Below are 17,205 nucleotides of genomic sequence, written 5' to 3'. Positions count from 1 at the left end.
AATACATTTGTTAGTCTCTAAGGTGCCACAAGTACTCCTTTTCTTTTTGCAGATACAGACCAACACGGCTGCTATTCTGAAACCTTCCATAATGCAATGTCCAAGTTGAGTTCATAATTTATAAACCAAAGTTATTTACCAGAAACTAGATCTTCCAGAGGTGCCTATGTATATTCCCACTCCTGGAATCCAAGATGCCTGCACCACAAGACTCTGGATTCTTCAGAAAACCGGGCTCTTTAGGTCTTCACAAAGAATTTACTCACACTAGTCCTTTGGATCTCAGTGGTAATATACAGAGGCCCCTGAAGAAGAGATTTAGGACATAGTCCAGAGGAAGGAGTAACTTTATTTTTTCGCAAAAAGAAAAAGGAGTACTTGTGGCACCTTAGAGACTAACAAATTTATTAGAGCATAAGCTTTCGTGAGCTACAGCTCACTTCATCGGATGCATTTGGTGGAAAAAACAGAGGAGAGATTTATATACACACACACAGAGAACATGAAGCAGGTAGGCTAATTCCAGCAGTTAACAAGAACACCATACAAAGCAAAGCTGCAGCGATTAGCAAAAGATCTTCTAAAGCAGTTCCAAGTAAAGAATATCAGAGGAACAGTACCTGCTTCATGTTCTCTGTGTGTGTGTATATAAATCTCTCCTCTGTTTTTTCCACCAAATGCATCCGATGAAGTGAGCTGTAGCTCACGAAAGCTTATGCTCTAATAAATTTGTTAGTCTCTAAGGTGCCACAAGTACTCCTTTTCTTTTTGCGAATACAGACTAACATGGCTGCTACTCTGAAACCTTTTATTTTTTCGATATCTGTCTTTTAAACCATAAGGTTTTTATGGCAGGGACTATATTTTGGCCAGATTATGCCACCTGTACTCAAATTTAGTACCCAAATCCACAAGAAGCTCAACTGATTTCAATGGGACTATCCAATGAGTAAAAATGTCAGTATTCAGCTCTTGGTGAACTGTACAATGGCAAGCACATTATTGGTGATAAATACTATTACTACTAATATAATTTTAAATTAATTTTCACTTCCTGAGATTTAATTTTGTTTTACCTGAATTACATTTAATATGGAAAAAAATTCTAATTTGCAACTAAGTTCATGGCCCATGGTCCTGGAAAGACTTACATGTGTGCTTAAAAGTACATACTGAAGTAGCACCACTGACTTCAACGGGGAGATGAAGTGCATAAAATTGAGCATGTGAGAGACTTTGCAGGATTGGTTCCTACATGTGTACAGACCTATTAAAACATTTAAAGCTTAGCATAAAAATGTCAAAAGTATTAATTAGGCTGTCTTGGTAGTAAGACAATGCACTATCAAGAGCACGAAAGAAATCTGAACTCAATTTGATGGTTCAATTAAGAACATGACCAATTGGCCTCTGCACGAGTCATTAACTAGCAAGAGTATTTCAGTGCAAGATGAACTGCCTTAAAACAGAAAATAAATTGCAACAAGACAGAAAAGAGAAATAAAAAAATAACGGGAGAAAAGATACCTAATAGGTCACAGAATTAAGTATAGAAATAAATACTGCTGCTTCAAAAGATTTTTTTTTGAAGAGAAATAATGTAATAAAGTGTTGGTTGTTTTCCAGTTACCTTTGCTGGAAGTATACAAAAGAGCTGTCTGAAAACACACCAGAGATGTGCCTGTTAGACTTTCCTCGATGGACATCTGTACTGCAAATCCAGCATCAGGATTGACATTGGCAAGTGACAGCAAGTCAGTAGATCGCACAAAAAGATTTCCATGGAAAGTATGTATTGAAAGACCTAGAAGCAGATGAGATCATTTAAAATATGGATAGCTGCAACATAAAAACCTAACTTCCATAATTATATATTAAAAACCAAAAGCCTCCAATTTTATTTCAAACAGGATAATGAAAGTTGATTTTTCTAAATACTAATGCAAATTCATCAATGACTGCATAACTACAGTATATAATGGTAAGAAACTTAAGGATAATCTCATAAAATTCATGTTTACATCCATTTTTGAATACTCTTTATAAACAAACTACTGCCCTGACTGCAAAACATGTAAACTTGAAGGGATGGACTACAAGAAAAAGTTAAACTCTAATCCCGCAAACTCCTATGCAAATGATTAACTTCAAGCAGTCTCATGAAACTATTCTCATGCTTGAAGTTAATCACATAAGTGTATGATGGAGCAAGACCTAAGCCTGTATATTTATTTTTGTATTAGCATTTGCTCTAAACTTTCTATTTAATGCCTTCTCTAAAATATAACTTGTTGCAGTATCCCCACCTTGCTTTTGTTTTTTCTTTTCTAAAGGTTCTCTGACGCTCCCTCCCTTCTCCTGTCCCACCTTCCCCTAGCCATGCCAAAGCTTCTGGAAAAGTTGACTGTGGATGAGTGAGCATCTCCCCAGAATTGCCTTGTGATGGAGCTCCACTCCAAAAAGAGATAGCTCAGAGCCAACAGAAGAACCATTTTAGATGCTCAGCCTAACTGGCGACACTGTATGGAAAGGTACAGAAGATGATGGTCAAAACCAAAATGGAAGCTGCCAAACATTTAAAAAATTTCATAGTAGATCAGTGTCCACGAGAATCAAGTCTAGAAGTAAAAGGTGGCTTCTAGAACACATGAGTAACAAGGAAAGCCAATTTGGTCAGGGAAAATTACAATCAGAGTTATAAATGCAATTAACATTTCAAGCAAAGACAAATGCTACCAGTGAAATAATGGGATTATTTTTGGCCATAAAGGCTGATGAATACTTTGACAATGCTAAGATGTTGAACTTACAAGTCTGTATAGCTAAAGAAGAAATCGTAAGACCCAGTTCTTATAAAGCAGTGTCTAGTCATTTAATTTTAAAAAGGGATGGTCTAGGTGTGTTAGAGACTAGCACTGAATTAATGAATTAAATGTGTCTGGACTTTTTAAGTACCAGAACTGAATATTAGAATATATTTTTTACACTGGGTAAGCAAAAATATGGTATAAAAGTTTTGCTCTTCTCCTGCATTTACAGTTAATTAGTAATGAAATCTGATGGAAGCAGAGCAAGAAGAAAGGAATGTATATCACAGCAATAAACTACTTCCTATGCATTTAGAAACCAGTCACTTATGAGAATCATTCAAAATCAGGACATATATCACCAAGTTCAGTAAAATAAATTGCTTAAAATCAAAGAGTTCCTAATTTAAACACTCTGGAATTTAACATTTGTTACAAATGTTCACTGAGTATTTCACAAAATTTCTATAGAATCACACAGTAGTTTTGAACCTTCATTCTAACTACTACTCCATAGATATAAAACTATGATATATTAGATCATTTTGAATCATAGGACATAGAATATAACATACTCAAATGATGCATAAACAGGTCAATTAGCGCATGGGAGAGTCTCATTTACATACCAAGTGAGCCCCTGCAAAACATCAGTGATGTTTTTCTAACTCAAAAAATTATGGAAGAGTTAAGTCATTGCATTCATTTAACAACATAAACAAATGGCTATGCCTTGGGAGAGCATTACTGACTCCAGACTGGATTTAATTTCTTCTTGACTCATGTAGATTATTCTGATTCCCAAATTAAACTTTTGACTGGTGCTAGCTAACAAATTAGTTAATTTATCGAAGGCAGTACCTGTCCTAGTTAGACAATAAATGTTACATTTAATTGCACATCCTGTGTACCACCACATTTTTGATTAAGCAGGATGAACTGTACTTTTCATATCAATTATCAGCATATGGAGAATTCAGCTGTACACAATACTTAGAAAGAGATTAAAATGTCTAGCATTAAATTAATGTACCTTTAGTTTTTTTAAGTTATGAACAAGTGTGACATTAAGCATCAATGGCCAATTTTTGCAAGAAAAATTTCTCCTTTCAGAGCATCTTCAATGTATTCAATTGACATTTTAGACAAAATTCACCATAGTGTGAAAGGCTCATGCAAGGCTATCAATACTATTTAAGATTTGTGATAGGCAGCAAGGACTGTGAAGGCATAAGCTGCACCAGAGGAAGGGGACAGGGCTGTTCATCCCTGAATGCAATTCAAGGTAGATTTTATTTTGGTTTACATAACCCAGAGCAGAAGGCAGTGATGGGACAGGAGAAACCATCGGATCTATAATTCATCATGTTATCTTAAGGAAATGTCTTCCATAGTATTGATGGTGGACAGCAAAACCTTTAGGAACTTTTTCGTGATAATATAAACACTGACCGAAAGAAAGCTGTACTTTTTTCTCAGATACAATTTATCTTGCCTGGTAAACCTGAAGCCTTAGATTTTGGTTCTTCCAGTAGAATTACCTAATATGCATTAAAGTTATCATTTGAATATGCTGTGCAGAAAGTTATAGTAGCTACTGTAAGTTTCTTCCTAGCAAATTGCAATGTAGACACAGGGGATCATGCCTGAGGCACTGTATCCAAATAGGATTTTCCTTTTCCCAGGGTATGAAAAAGGTTTTAAATATGAGCTACTATTCTAGCAGATATAGAACAAGAAAATGCATAGGTGAAAAATACACTCCATATTTTATCCTAAGGTTTTTAAAGAGAGCTAAAGTCCAAAGGCTTAATGATGTAGGTATTGTATTTAAAAATAGTGAAAAGCTGACAGCTCACACACAGATGTTCTCAAATTAACCTTTTTAAAAGTGAAACACATTTTGCCTCACTTTACCTCAATTATCTACTTCAGGCGATCCCTAGTTTAATACACAATCTGAAATTTCTTGTAAAAACAAATTCCAAGATGTAAGCCATACCTTTTGTACATCTTATTCTCATGACTGCCTCAAATCCAATCTTCCTTGTAAGGTATCTTTTAAGGTCTTTTTGCAATTTTTCTGCTTGAGCAGGATTGTGGCTATGATGGAAAGACGGATAATAATAGATGCATCCAGCAGAATATTTGGACATACAAGCTTTTGAGGAGAAAGAGAAATGGTTAATATTTATATATGAAGATGTGTAATACAATTTATTCATAAATCAAGTTTTTTAAAAAGAAATATACTCCTTTGCCATTTTAACACAGATTAGCATATTAGAATGAAGGAAAAAAAATTAAACTGGAATTTAAGCCTTAAATAGCTAATCCACAGAATTTTTGAAGAGCAAGTAAAGGGTGCTATAATGGAGAAGGGGTGTACAACCACTAGCCACCTGGTTAGGTCAGGACACCTGAATAGAGCAAGGACTGTTCCAACTTGCTGGAATCCCTATTCCATTTTCCTGATGTGATCCATCTCTGTTCCTGCCAGTTCCAGCTTCTTACTCAGGCCAAGAACCAGGAAGGGGGACAGTGAATCATCCTAGCCACTATTTTATTACCTATATACACACACTAGTAAATAAGCATTTTAATGTTGCATGCCACATTGAGAACTGTACAGTATTCATGTAGACAACTAATTTCTGGTGTGCAGAAACATGTTTTGATTTAACCTTTAGGAAACTAAATGAGAATACTTTTCTTACAAGTTCAACACTGACCATTAATAAACTTGGTCTTCACTCATTCACTCTCTCATTCCTCTAGTTGTTTCCTTTCCTAAACATAACAAGGCCATCTTCTATCTCCTGCAATGGCAGAGCACCAGAATATAAGATGACTCTCCCACCATTAGCCTGCCCTCCCTGTTCATTCCTGTTGGTTTCCATGCCAGCTCCTCCACAGCAGAAGAGTCATATTTAGGGAAGTGTTAAAATACCGATGTACACAATTTAAGGGCTCCTGAAGGAGTTTTCATTTTAATGCGAGTTTAACACACAAATTGTGGAAGCAGGTAAAAAGACAAAATTAGAATCTCTTACCTAGAGAAGCCAGGTCAGAATACTGAGAACTTAAGAGAAACAAATCCACAGCTGTTTGCTGTCCTGAGCAGTCCAGTGCCAACTTTTTGTAAAAATCTGTCGCGGGGCCAAGATGCTGTACAACCTTTAGTAAAGGAAATTATACAGCAAAGAGTACAAGTTGGAAGCATACTACCATGAGCACAATAAACGTGTTATTAAATAAAAACAAGTACAATATTTATTATTTTCTTACAATAATCATTTGTAGTTGCTTACTAACTTTTGCAGAAAAGTATTTTTTTTCCTATTCTGCACCTCCAGTTAGTTCACATATATAAGTCTTCCTTTCAGGAAAACATACGTTCAAATACAAATAAATGTTCTAACAATGTGGTGTTTAAACTACAGCACACTCATGGGATTTCTAAAATAACAAAAGTGACAAAATATAAAGATAAGAACTGATGTTTCAGAATCCTTGTGGGTTTGGCACAGATGTTCATTCTGGTTCTAAGCCCCTGTCTGATGGAGACAGTTAAAATAAAAAGCACTAGTGGTATTATTCTTCCAGCACTGTCTGACTACCAGTTTGTTGATGGATTAAGGAAGATGGAGCAATCTGCTCACTTGCCTTGAAGACAGAGGAATAGCACATAAAATGTTTATAATTAAATTTTTATTAGACTAATACAGATGTGCTGAAGAGATATTTAAAAGCTAGCAAGTTGCAACACAGTAAACAAATACAAAAGGTAGCTTGTAAAACTAGATTAGAAAGACACTGCAAGTTTTTAGTTTCAATAATACTGAATGATCCATCAAAAAAAGTTAACAGTACCTTTGTGCTTGATCTTTGATTGGGATCTTCTCTGGAATGCAAGAACCCTGAACCCAAGGATGGTAGCTGTGACTGAAACACAGATATGCGGCCACCTGTTGGAGACATCAATTTAAAGGCAGCCTGAAGCGCAGGACCCAGTGCGCTGTGTGTTTCTCTTGTATTGGTGAACATATTTGGTAGTGCATTCAATAAATCTTTTATCAGCTGCAAAACAGATTGAAAGGTATTACTGCCAAAATAGGGATGTAATTTCTCAGAAGCTATACTGGCATGGCATGAGCACCTGGTGTTAAATATTTCAGCTTATCTTAAACACATTGTATGGAAATATTATTAATATTAATATTTTAAAGGGAATAATAAAATAGCAAAACAGGATTTCAGTTGTACACTACAATACTATCATGAATTTCAGCAAAATTAAAATGTTGGATTTAAGCATTATGTAGAGGATATAGACTTGAAATCAATGGAATTTAACTGCAGGACGCATAAAAATATTTTTAAATTGTTTATTTTATCTATGAAATGTAATGCTACTTTTTTGATCAATCATACCTCTTTGCTTTCATGCAGATTTACAAGTAAGCTATCAGGTGTAGGTAAGAAAACATCTATGGAGGGAAAAATACAAATGTCATTAAAGAATAAAAGCACATTCCAAACACCACAAAATATTAATTAAAATATTAACAGTGGCCTTTTTGTTTTTGTGTTTTTTTTTTAAAAAAGGATTAAATAAACCTTTTTTTTCTGGCTGTAAATACAAAATGTATTTTATACAGACAAAGACTGCTTTGTATCAGTGCCAATATCATTATCAGAGTTTCATTTTTCAGATCCAAGTATTTTGCAACTTATTTTTGAAGTAAACTTATTTTAACTGATAACTTTACGTTATGCTGCTATGCATATTCATCATATTTAAGAAGATTTTAATCGGTCCTTAAAAATGTGAAACAAACTCTCGAATAATTTTTAATCCTTTTCTTCTTGCTACTTACCATCAATATCTGAGACAATCAGCATTTGAGGCTGTGATAAACCTTCCTGCAAATTGTAGAACTGAACAGTGCTGTCAAATGTTATGAATCCTATTCTTGTTCTTGAATCTCCAGGCAGCCTTAAGATAAAAAAACAAACAAATTAAATACAAAGCCAAAAATCCAGATCTCAGATACACATCTGCAGCTTCCACTGATGTTAAAGGAAACCATGTTTGTGTATTTGAGTCAAAACTAGGCCCCAATTGCTTAGGCCAGGTCTACAATAGAAAGTTTACTACCATAGATGTGTCAGATGTATGAGAAGGTGACATCTCTAACTGACGTGGTATGCCAGGTACAGGCCTAGTGTAGATGCAATTATGATGGCCAGTACAGCTTATTCCATTTGGAGAAGTGGGTCAAGCTATAATGGCATCAGAATTCTTTTTTGGCAGAAGCTACATCTCCATTAGTGGAGTTTGCCAGTATAGCTAGACACCTAAATGTAGTTAAAAATACTTTTAGCATGAATAACCTAAGAGACTGAATTTACTTAGTTTAGGCAGTTATAAGAGGAGGCTACTTACCTATTACTGGAGGTTCTTCGAGATGTGTGGCCCTTATGTGTTTTCCACTGAGGGTTCACGTATGCGAACCATATGCCCCAAGATGGAGAATTTCAAAGTAATAGTGTGCGTTGGTCCACGCATGTGCCCTTGCCTCATGGTTTCATCTGGGGCATGGTCTGGGGTGGGGCATATCAACCGTGTATCCACTTCCTTCTCCACTGCAAATTGCACAGATCCACAGCAGAGAGGAAGGAGGGCGGGAAGTGGAATACAGATAGCGACCACATATCTCAAAGAATCTCCAATTACAGGTAAGTAATCTCCTCTTCAAGTGATGAGTCCTATTGTATTCCACCGAGGGTGATTAACAAGCAGCAAGTCAGTTGCAGGAGACTGCAAGGACGAGGATGGAACCGTTTAGCAGAGGACAGCCATGCCGAACGAAACATCCGTCCAGAGTTCTACACCCAAGCATAATGCATAGAGAAGGTATGTACCGAACTCCATGTGGCCGCTCTACGTGTCTTGAAAGTGGCACATCATGGAGGGTGGCCATCGTTGAAGCCTGGGCTCTTGTTGAATGGATGCTAACCCCATCCTATGGAGGCCTCATGGATGTTTATGGGGTATGTCCTGCATATCGAGAGCTGTAAACTACATACCTTGTCCATACGAAATATGAGTTTGTGGAAAAAGCAACTGAGACAACCGAGATCCAGGTTAGGTCTCCACACACCCTTCTGTTTGGGTATCAGGAAGTAAGTTGAATAGAACCCCATTCCTTGACAGTCCAGAGGAACCCACTCTATTGCCCCTCTTGGTAGTAAATAAGCCTCTAGGGCAAGTATGCTGTCATGAGAATGGTCCCTGAGGAGGGAAGGGGCTGTGGACGAGGAGGCGGGATGAACTCAATTGTATGGTCATAGTGGATGACATTTAGCGCCCACTTGTCTTATTGCACTCAAAACTAGTAAGAAGAGTGCTAGATGACCCCCGAAAGAGGTGGGGTGGTTGTATGGCAGCAGGCGAGGTGGTTGGCAGCTCTCTAATGTTCCTCAGAAATATCTTTTCTGAGAGGGTGATGAGGAAGGCTGTGAAGGTGGACCAGGAGGATGAGATTGTTGGGTCTTCTGGTGCTTGCATGGTGGTTTGTAAGGCCTCTGGTGGAAAATCTGGGAAGTCTGGTACCATTGTGCGCGTGGCAGGTGGTAGTATTTCCACTTGGGCGCAGGTGGGTAGATACACAGCGAACTAAGTATGGCTCTTGAATCTTTGAGTGTGTGGAGGGAAATCGGCCGTTTTCTGATTAACTAGATGGGATTCATCAGAAGGGAAGTCCTCAATAGTAATTTTGTACTTCCCTGGGGAAAACAGAGGAATGAAGCCACGATTCCCTCCTCATGACAATGCCCATAGCCATCGAACATGATGAAGTATCTGTTGTGTTTACAACTGATTGAAGAGCTGTCCTTGCCACCAGTTTGCCTTCCTCCAAGATTGACTGGAACTAGGCCCGATCTTGTTGCAGCAGTTTTTCAGCAAAATCCTCGTTTGCTGTAGTTCAAGAAGTCTTATTTGGCAAGCAATGCTTGATAATTTGAAATCCTGAACTGAAGGCTAGCTGAGAAGCCAACCTCACATTCCAGAAGTTCCAACTGTTTCCTCTCCTCATCAGTTGGAGTGAAGCATGGGTGCTGCTCTCTGGACTGCTCCGTCATTGCCTGTACCATAAGGGAATGCAAGGGTAGGGTGGTGGCGGTAAGAAAAGCAACTCAGACCCCTTAGCCGGTATATAGTGTCGTGTACAGAGGCGTGCGTAAGGCCAGAGTGTGCCAAACTCTTCGAGCTATCTGGAGGATGGCATCGCTGACAGGCAGAGCAGCCCTACCCAGCAGCGATGAGTGAAGGATGTCCAGGAGTTGATGATGTGTCTTGTACCTCCTCCAGGGGAATGTGAAGTTCATCCACCACCCTACGCAGGAGACCTTGGAATTATTGGAAGTCATCTGGCGGTGAGGGGAGAAACCGAAGTCACTGCAGCAACTGGTGAGTGTGATGGAAAATGCTCCTGGCTCCAGCGATACCATTGGAACGAGACTCAATGGGTCTTCATAATTGGCTCCGAGTGTCTACTCAAGGGCATTCTAGATGGGAGAGAGGTGAAGTCTCCCTCACAGAATGGGTGGGTTCTGAGGGTGGGTATTAGGGCCAGGGTCCCCATTAGGGCCAGCATGATGGATCTGGAGGATGCTGCAGTGGGTCCCAGGATGTAGGGAACCAGTGGCTCCTCTGCGCTTGGTGTGGAGCATATTGCAACGATGTAGACAGCGTCTTTGGGTACTCAGTGTCAGTAAGGGATGGGCAATCCCTGCACTTCATCCGATTCCTCAGAGGACAAGAACTCAGACACTGGTTCCATCGGCAGTTCTGCTGGATCTGGTAGAAGCATATAGTGAAGGGTGCCATAACTGCAGCATGTCCTGGATAGGAGATCTGGCCTCCCTCATGTGGATGGTAGCAGAAGGTTCTCCCAGGACAAACAGTTCCTGGGCTCTGGCACCTTTCCCAACTACCGTGGTGTTAATGGTACTCTTTCCGTAGTGGGAACTGATGCTAGAATGGCAGACTTTCCTGGAGCAGACATGCTGACATTGACAGCATGCGCAGCTCAGTACCCAGAATCGGTGTGGGTTCTTGTCATGTTTATGAGTCTTGGAGCACACTGCTTCCCCATGGCTGGAGTTTGTGAAAGGAGTGTCCCCTTTTTTCACTTTGGAGGAAGACTTACTGCCATGCTTATGTGCATGCTTCCTTACCTCCTGATTAGGCCCTGGCATGGGGTCCATAGTGGTGGTACCGCCAGAGCTGGACCCTGTCTCCGTAGCCAGAAGTGCACTACTGGCCGTCTCAGGCCGACGTACAGCGGTTACCCCGGCTTGGGTCCAAATGAGGTCTCATGGTGACTTCCAGGAGGTGCTTTTTGAGGTGGAGAGACCAGCCTTCTCAGGTACGGGTTGGGGCAGACTGGCAGATACTGCACCTGGATGAAAAGGTGGACTTCTCCCAAGCAGTAGAGGCAGCGCTGATGTTCATCGCCGGCCGAGAAGGAAGGAGGCACACGTTAAAGCCTGGGGTCTCCAGCATGGTCCAGTATCCGTGCACGGGTGTGGCTGGTGGTGGTGTTTACATGTAAACAGATCCCCCAAAGTCCCAATTCCACTCTAAATAAACTACTAAAACAATTAAAACCTATGTAAAAACAGTAAAACAGCAAAAGACTACCAACCCCCCCCCCAAAAAAAACTACATACAACTACACACTTTTTAAAAGGTGCATCACACAAGAGGACACTAAGGGCTGGTCTACACTACTACGATAAATCGATCTAATTTACGCAACTTCAGTTGCATTATTCATGTAACTGAACTAGACGTAGTTAGATCCACTTACCGCAGTGGCTACGCTGCGCTGTGTTGACAGGAAAGCATCTCCCGTTGACCTCCCTTATGCTTCTCGGGGAGGTAGAATACACAAATCACATTTATTTAGTGTGTCGACAGCAGACCCGTTAAATCAACACTCACTGCATCAACTGCAGCAGTGGCGATCTACCAGTAAGTGTAGACATGCCCTAATAATTCTAACCTGGATGATGTGGTGGTGAGAAGGAACTGGAGACGTGGTCAGTCCACCCCACCCTTCATCACCTTGGATGAAACCATGCGGCGAGGCCAGGTCACATGCGTGGATCAACAGACACTACTACTTTCAAATTCTCTGGCTCCGGATGCGTGATACGCATCCTCAGTGGAATACAATAAGGACTGTCACTCAAAGAACTTCTGTTACAGTGCTATGCTCTCGTAAAAGGAAAAAAAGGTTCTCTCCATTTATCATGTGATGTTGCTTTAGGACAATAGCCTATGCATTGTTACCTACTGCAATTCACTTGGCATTGCAGTATAAAATTACTAAATAGAAAGTAACAAGGATAGTTGGGTACTGAGAAGTGTGTTCTTGGCTGCCCACTCAACAATTTAAAAAAAAAAATGATTTCAATGTTTCCTGAGCAGGTTAGACAATCATGATAAAAAGCAGAACTATGCTTCCAGATGTCATTACAGATCAGCCCTCTTAAATAGGTCAAACTTCAAAAATACTTTATGGTTTCAAATTTGTTTGAAAAAATTATTTATGATAGCAAGAACTAAGTTGTATTATAATGCACCTAAATTTACTTTTACTTTTCTTTTTTCTCCTCCCTTTCTTCTTACATCTTATCTTTTCTCATACTTTCCCCTCCTTATAGCTTTACTGCAGAGGTTCTCAAACTTTTATACTGGTGACAGCCTCTGAGTGAGACCCCTCTTATAAATTAAAAACACTTTAAAATATATTTAACACCATTATAAACACTGGAGGCAAATCGGGGTTTGGGGTGGAGACTGACAGCTCACGACTCCCCATGCAATACCCTCCTGAACCCCTGAAGGGTGCCAACCCCCAGTTTGAGAACCGCTGCTTTATTGGATCTGTTTAATCAAAATCTGCAATGTAATATTCCAGAAAGTGTCCCCCGTCACCGCCCCCCAACAGAAAATTCAATCTTTTGTTTTCATCCTTCGTTAGAGAAAAATGCCAGTAACTGGTGCAGTGGCGATTTGTTTATTTAAACTCCAAAATGAAAATGTAAGATGCGCATAATACAACCCATATGCTTCAGAAGTAGGATACTTGCTATGCGTATTCTCTGTGTCAAATAGCAATAAAAACACCAATTGAATGAAAGTTATAAGGTGGCATTTCAGCAGAGAATACTTTATCAAGCTCAAAATTCCCAAGACTGAATGAAAGAAAAACCGAACCAAAAAAGTTCTTAGGGCTGTCAAGCAATTAAAAAAAAAATCAATCACAATTAATTGTGCGATAAAAAATTAATCGTGATTAATCAAACTGTTCTATTATAATAGAATACCATTTATTTAAATATTTTTGGATGTGTTCTACATTTTCAAATATATTGACTTCAGTTACAATACAGAATACAAAGTGTACAGTGCTCACTTTATATTAATTTTTGATTACAAATATTTGAAAGGTAAAAAACAAAATAGTATATTTCAATTCACCTAATACAAATACTGTAGTGCAATCTCTATCATGAAAGTTGAACTTACAAATGTAGAATTATCTACAAAAAATAACTGCATTCAACAATAAAACAATGTAAAACTTTAGAACCTACAAGTCCACTCAGTCCTACTTCAGCCAATCGCTCAGGCAAACAAGTCTGGTTACAATTTGCAGGAGATAATGCTGCTCATGTCTTGTTTACAATGTCACCTGAAAGTGAGAACTGGCATTCGCATGGCACTGTTGTAGCCGGCATCGCAAGATATTTATGTGCCAAATGGACTAAAGATTCGCACGTTCCTTTATGCTTCACCCACCATTCCAGAATGTGTGTGTCCATGCTGATTATGGGTTCTGCCTGATAACAATCCAAAGCAGAGCAGACCAATACATGTTCATTTTCATCTTCTGAGTCAGATGCCACCAGAAGGTTGATTTTCTTTTTTGGTGGTTCGGGTTCTGTAGTTTCCGCATCAGTGTTGCTCTTTTAAGACATCTGAAAGCATTCTCCACACCTTGTCCCTCTCAGATTTTGGAAGGCACTTCAGATTCCTAAACCTTGGGTCGAGTGCTGTATCTATCCTTAGAAATCTTAGATTGGTACCTTCGCGTTTTGTCAAATCTGCTGTGAAAATGTTCTCAAAACGAATGTGTACTGGGTCATCATCTGAGTCTGCTATAAATTAAATATATAGCAGAATGCAGGTAAAACAGAACAGGAGACATTGAAATCCTTGGGGAAGAATTGTGTCACAAATTTAATTATCGCATTTTTTTTTTTTTTTTTAACGAGCATCATCAGCATGGAAGCACGTCCTCTGGAATGGTGGCTGAAACATGAAGGGTCATATGAATGTTTAGCATATCTGGCACGTAAATACCTTGCAACACTGGCTACAAAAGTACCATGCGAAATCCTGTTCTCACTTTCAGGTGACATTGTAAATAACCAGTCAGCAGTATCTCCCGTAAATGTAAACAAACTTGCTTGACTTAGCAATTGGCTGAACAAGAAGTAGGACTGAGTGGACTTGGTAGGCTCTAAAGTTTTACATTGTTTTGTTTTTGAATGCAGTTATGTAAAAAAAAAAAATCTACATTTGTAAGTTACACTTCCACGATAAAGAGATTGCACTACAGTACTTATGAGATGAATTGAAAAATGCTATTTCTTTTCTTTATCATTTTTACAGTGCAAATATTTGTAATAAAAATATTAAGTGAGGACTGTACACTTTGTATTCTCTGCAGTAATAGAAATCAATATAGTTGAAAATATAGAAAAACATCTAAAATATTTAATACATTTCAATTGGTATTCTATCGTTTAACAGTGTGATTAATTGCGATTAATTTTTTTAATCAGTTAATTTTTTTGAGTTAATCATGTGAGTTAACTGCAATTGACAGCCCTAGTTATTTTATATCCTGAGGTAAAATATTAAAAATTTAGAATTGATGTAAGGAATATCCATCTTTAGTCACAGCTATTTTGAGCATTCAGTATATAATTGGGTTTTCTAATCATATTCATAAAAAGATACCCTTCGCCATTATACAAATGGTCCTAAGTTATGTGGCCATATTCTTTTTCTACACTACTATAGACATTTCAAAATCTAATTTAGTCAGCAAAACATTTGCCTTGTATCAGTAGGTCCTGTAAATACTGTCTAAAAAAGTTAGAGTAAAAGATACACCGTAAGTTAACATTGCAGCCTGCTCACAATTATAAAATAAAGTCAAGCTAAAAAGATGATGATGTATATACTTACTTGTCTAGGTTTTCCAGCAATGACTGACACACAATTGTCAAGTATCCAGCTTCCACTGCATTATGAGACACATCTAAAACAAACAAGTACACTGCAGGCTGAGGAGGACGAAGCTGTAAAATATAAAAGAATTCAAAATTCTTATTTTAAAGGATAAAAAAATGTTAATGGATAACATTCCCTTGGGGAAGGGGGGGGGGGAAAGAGGAGCAAGAGAAGGGAATGGCTTGCAAAATGTTTAAAAAATCTCCTATAATTAAATTAACCAAAAATTAGATTTGCATCGTCATTCTGGGGTTTTAACGAAGTAAAATAAAATAAATTCTCACTTGTGTTAAGTTTATCATTTATGTAGAAAACAAAATTAACATCTTAGTCTGTCCTTCTGTCAGCTGGGTCAGAGGAGAGCCTTTGATGTCAACTGTAGAATTTATTCTGAAAAATGGCACTGTTCTTTCAGAACGATGACAATGACACATTTTACTATTCTGAATTACAACCAACATCAGCATTATATTGCTACCATAATTATAATTATGTTTATATTTAAGGAAATTCTATATTCCATTATCTAATCTCCTTAGTCACAGAGTTTCAGATCTAAAATAAGATCCAATCCAGCAAAGACTAGTGGTGAATTTAAATTTAACCAACCTGACAGAAATTCAGCAGCTTTTGTGAAAAGACCATTTTAATCCTATTTATTTGCAGCTATGCTTTCTGTAACTGAGTTAATACAGCACTGACCCCGCGTTTCTTCTCCTCCCCCTCTGAAACAGAGAGGGCTGATGACCACTCAGAATAAAAGATTTTGGCACCAGAGAGACTTCTCTTAACTCTCTGGTTTGATTCCTTCTGACAAAAATAAAATAAAAAAAAATTTACTTTTTCTATCTAGATGAAAAATCTTATCCTTTCCATCCAAAAGCCAATTTCCTCTTGGATGGGTGTTTGTGCTGTCTTGACCCACTCACGGAAAACAAAATCTCCAAGTAAATGGGACTCAATTTAGTCTATGATTGGGGCTATTACAGCATAGAATCTGGGTTCTTGAAGTAATCCAAAAGATAATAAAAAAAGGAGATATGAGACTCACTATTGGGAGGGACTATCACTTCCTCAACCTATACCCATACACACTGATTCACATAACTAGTACTTGTTCCCTCCATCCTCAAATACCCTTTTGATGTGGACAAAAATCTAAATAAAATACTGATTACTGAGGAGGCCCTGCGATGCAGGTAGGAGAAACAGAGGACACACACCTTTTCTTCCTTTGTCAAATATATATGGAAGTACAGTTGTAAGCACACTGCAGCTGAAGACTATATGAGCAGATGTCTGTTGGTTTAACTCCTGAGTATCCACAACTTGGAAGGATATTCCCGAGGTATGATAATCAGGAGGGCACTGCATCACACAATAATTTCCAGCACTTTCCAGGTAAGGAAATGGAGGGACCACATAAGCTACACAGAATCCCAAAGACTGATAACGTGTCATGAGCTAAGAACTTCCTACTCTGGGTATCTGCTGTAGAATTGATTGCATTTAATATTTTTTCATGTCACAAAGATGCCAAGGTTGTCACGCTCTGCTGGCTGCTAACATTTGTATGAGAGCACTTAAGAGCTGCTAAACCAGTCTGATTGTAGGTTCAAGCATCCAAGATGCACAGAGTTCATGCTGAGAGCAAGCTCCCAGTCCATATGAACAGGGAGCGTTTCTTCCCCCTTGTTGATTTAGGTGCACAGCCACTGCTGTTTTCTCTGAAGTTTATCAGCATACATTTACTATTGCTCTTTGCAGAATGTCAAAAAAGCTAGTCTCACTCCTCTTAGGTGCAGTTATGTAAAGTGCCTTTTTTCCTCAGAGATGAGTCTGACCTAGTATGGAACCTGTGCAGAGTCCTCATTCTATTAGGTTTGTTTCAGTTGTGACATGCAGCCAGTTCAGTTCTTGTGCAGGTCTTTTCTGTACTGGTGCTTCCACCAACACTGAAGAGTGTTTCACCTATTGGGTATCCAAAGTTCTCTCCCAGAGCTTGCTCTAATG

At 38.6% G+C, this 17,205-nt stretch overlaps 1 protein-coding gene across 14 annotated transcripts in view; it reads right to left on the bottom strand.

The window, feature by feature from the left end:
• Positions 1 to 17,205, bottom strand: part of SEC24B (SEC24 homolog B, COPII coat complex component) — a 96,927-nt gene that overhangs the window by 33,297 nt on the left and 46,425 nt on the right. For all 14 annotated transcript variants that reach the window (XR_006281057.1, XR_005292451.2, XR_005292454.2 and 11 more), the window contains 7 exons: positions 15,148 to 15,260; positions 7,688 to 7,806; positions 7,242 to 7,297; positions 6,681 to 6,887; positions 5,861 to 5,984; positions 4,810 to 4,968; positions 1,631 to 1,804 (listed from right to left, as the gene is read on the bottom strand). Coding sequence is in view for 8 of the 14 variants with exons in the window: in XM_038398746.2 (XP_038254674.1) it covers positions 1,631 to 1,804; positions 4,810 to 4,968; positions 5,861 to 5,984; positions 6,681 to 6,887; positions 7,242 to 7,297; positions 7,688 to 7,806; positions 15,148 to 15,260 (952 nt within the window). In the remaining 6 variants the exon portion in view is untranslated. The remainder of the gene's footprint in view (positions 1 to 1,630; positions 1,805 to 4,809; positions 4,969 to 5,860; positions 5,985 to 6,680; positions 6,888 to 7,241; positions 7,298 to 7,687; positions 7,807 to 15,147; positions 15,261 to 17,205) is intronic.

This window comes from Dermochelys coriacea, chromosome 4 (assembly GCF_009764565.3).
Source record: "Dermochelys coriacea isolate rDerCor1 chromosome 4, rDerCor1.pri.v4, whole genome shotgun sequence".
Taxonomy (NCBI): domain Eukaryota; kingdom Metazoa; phylum Chordata; order Testudines; family Dermochelyidae; genus Dermochelys; species Dermochelys coriacea.
Note: the sequence above shows the minus strand (reverse complement) of the source record. Positions and strands in the feature narration are given on the sequence as shown.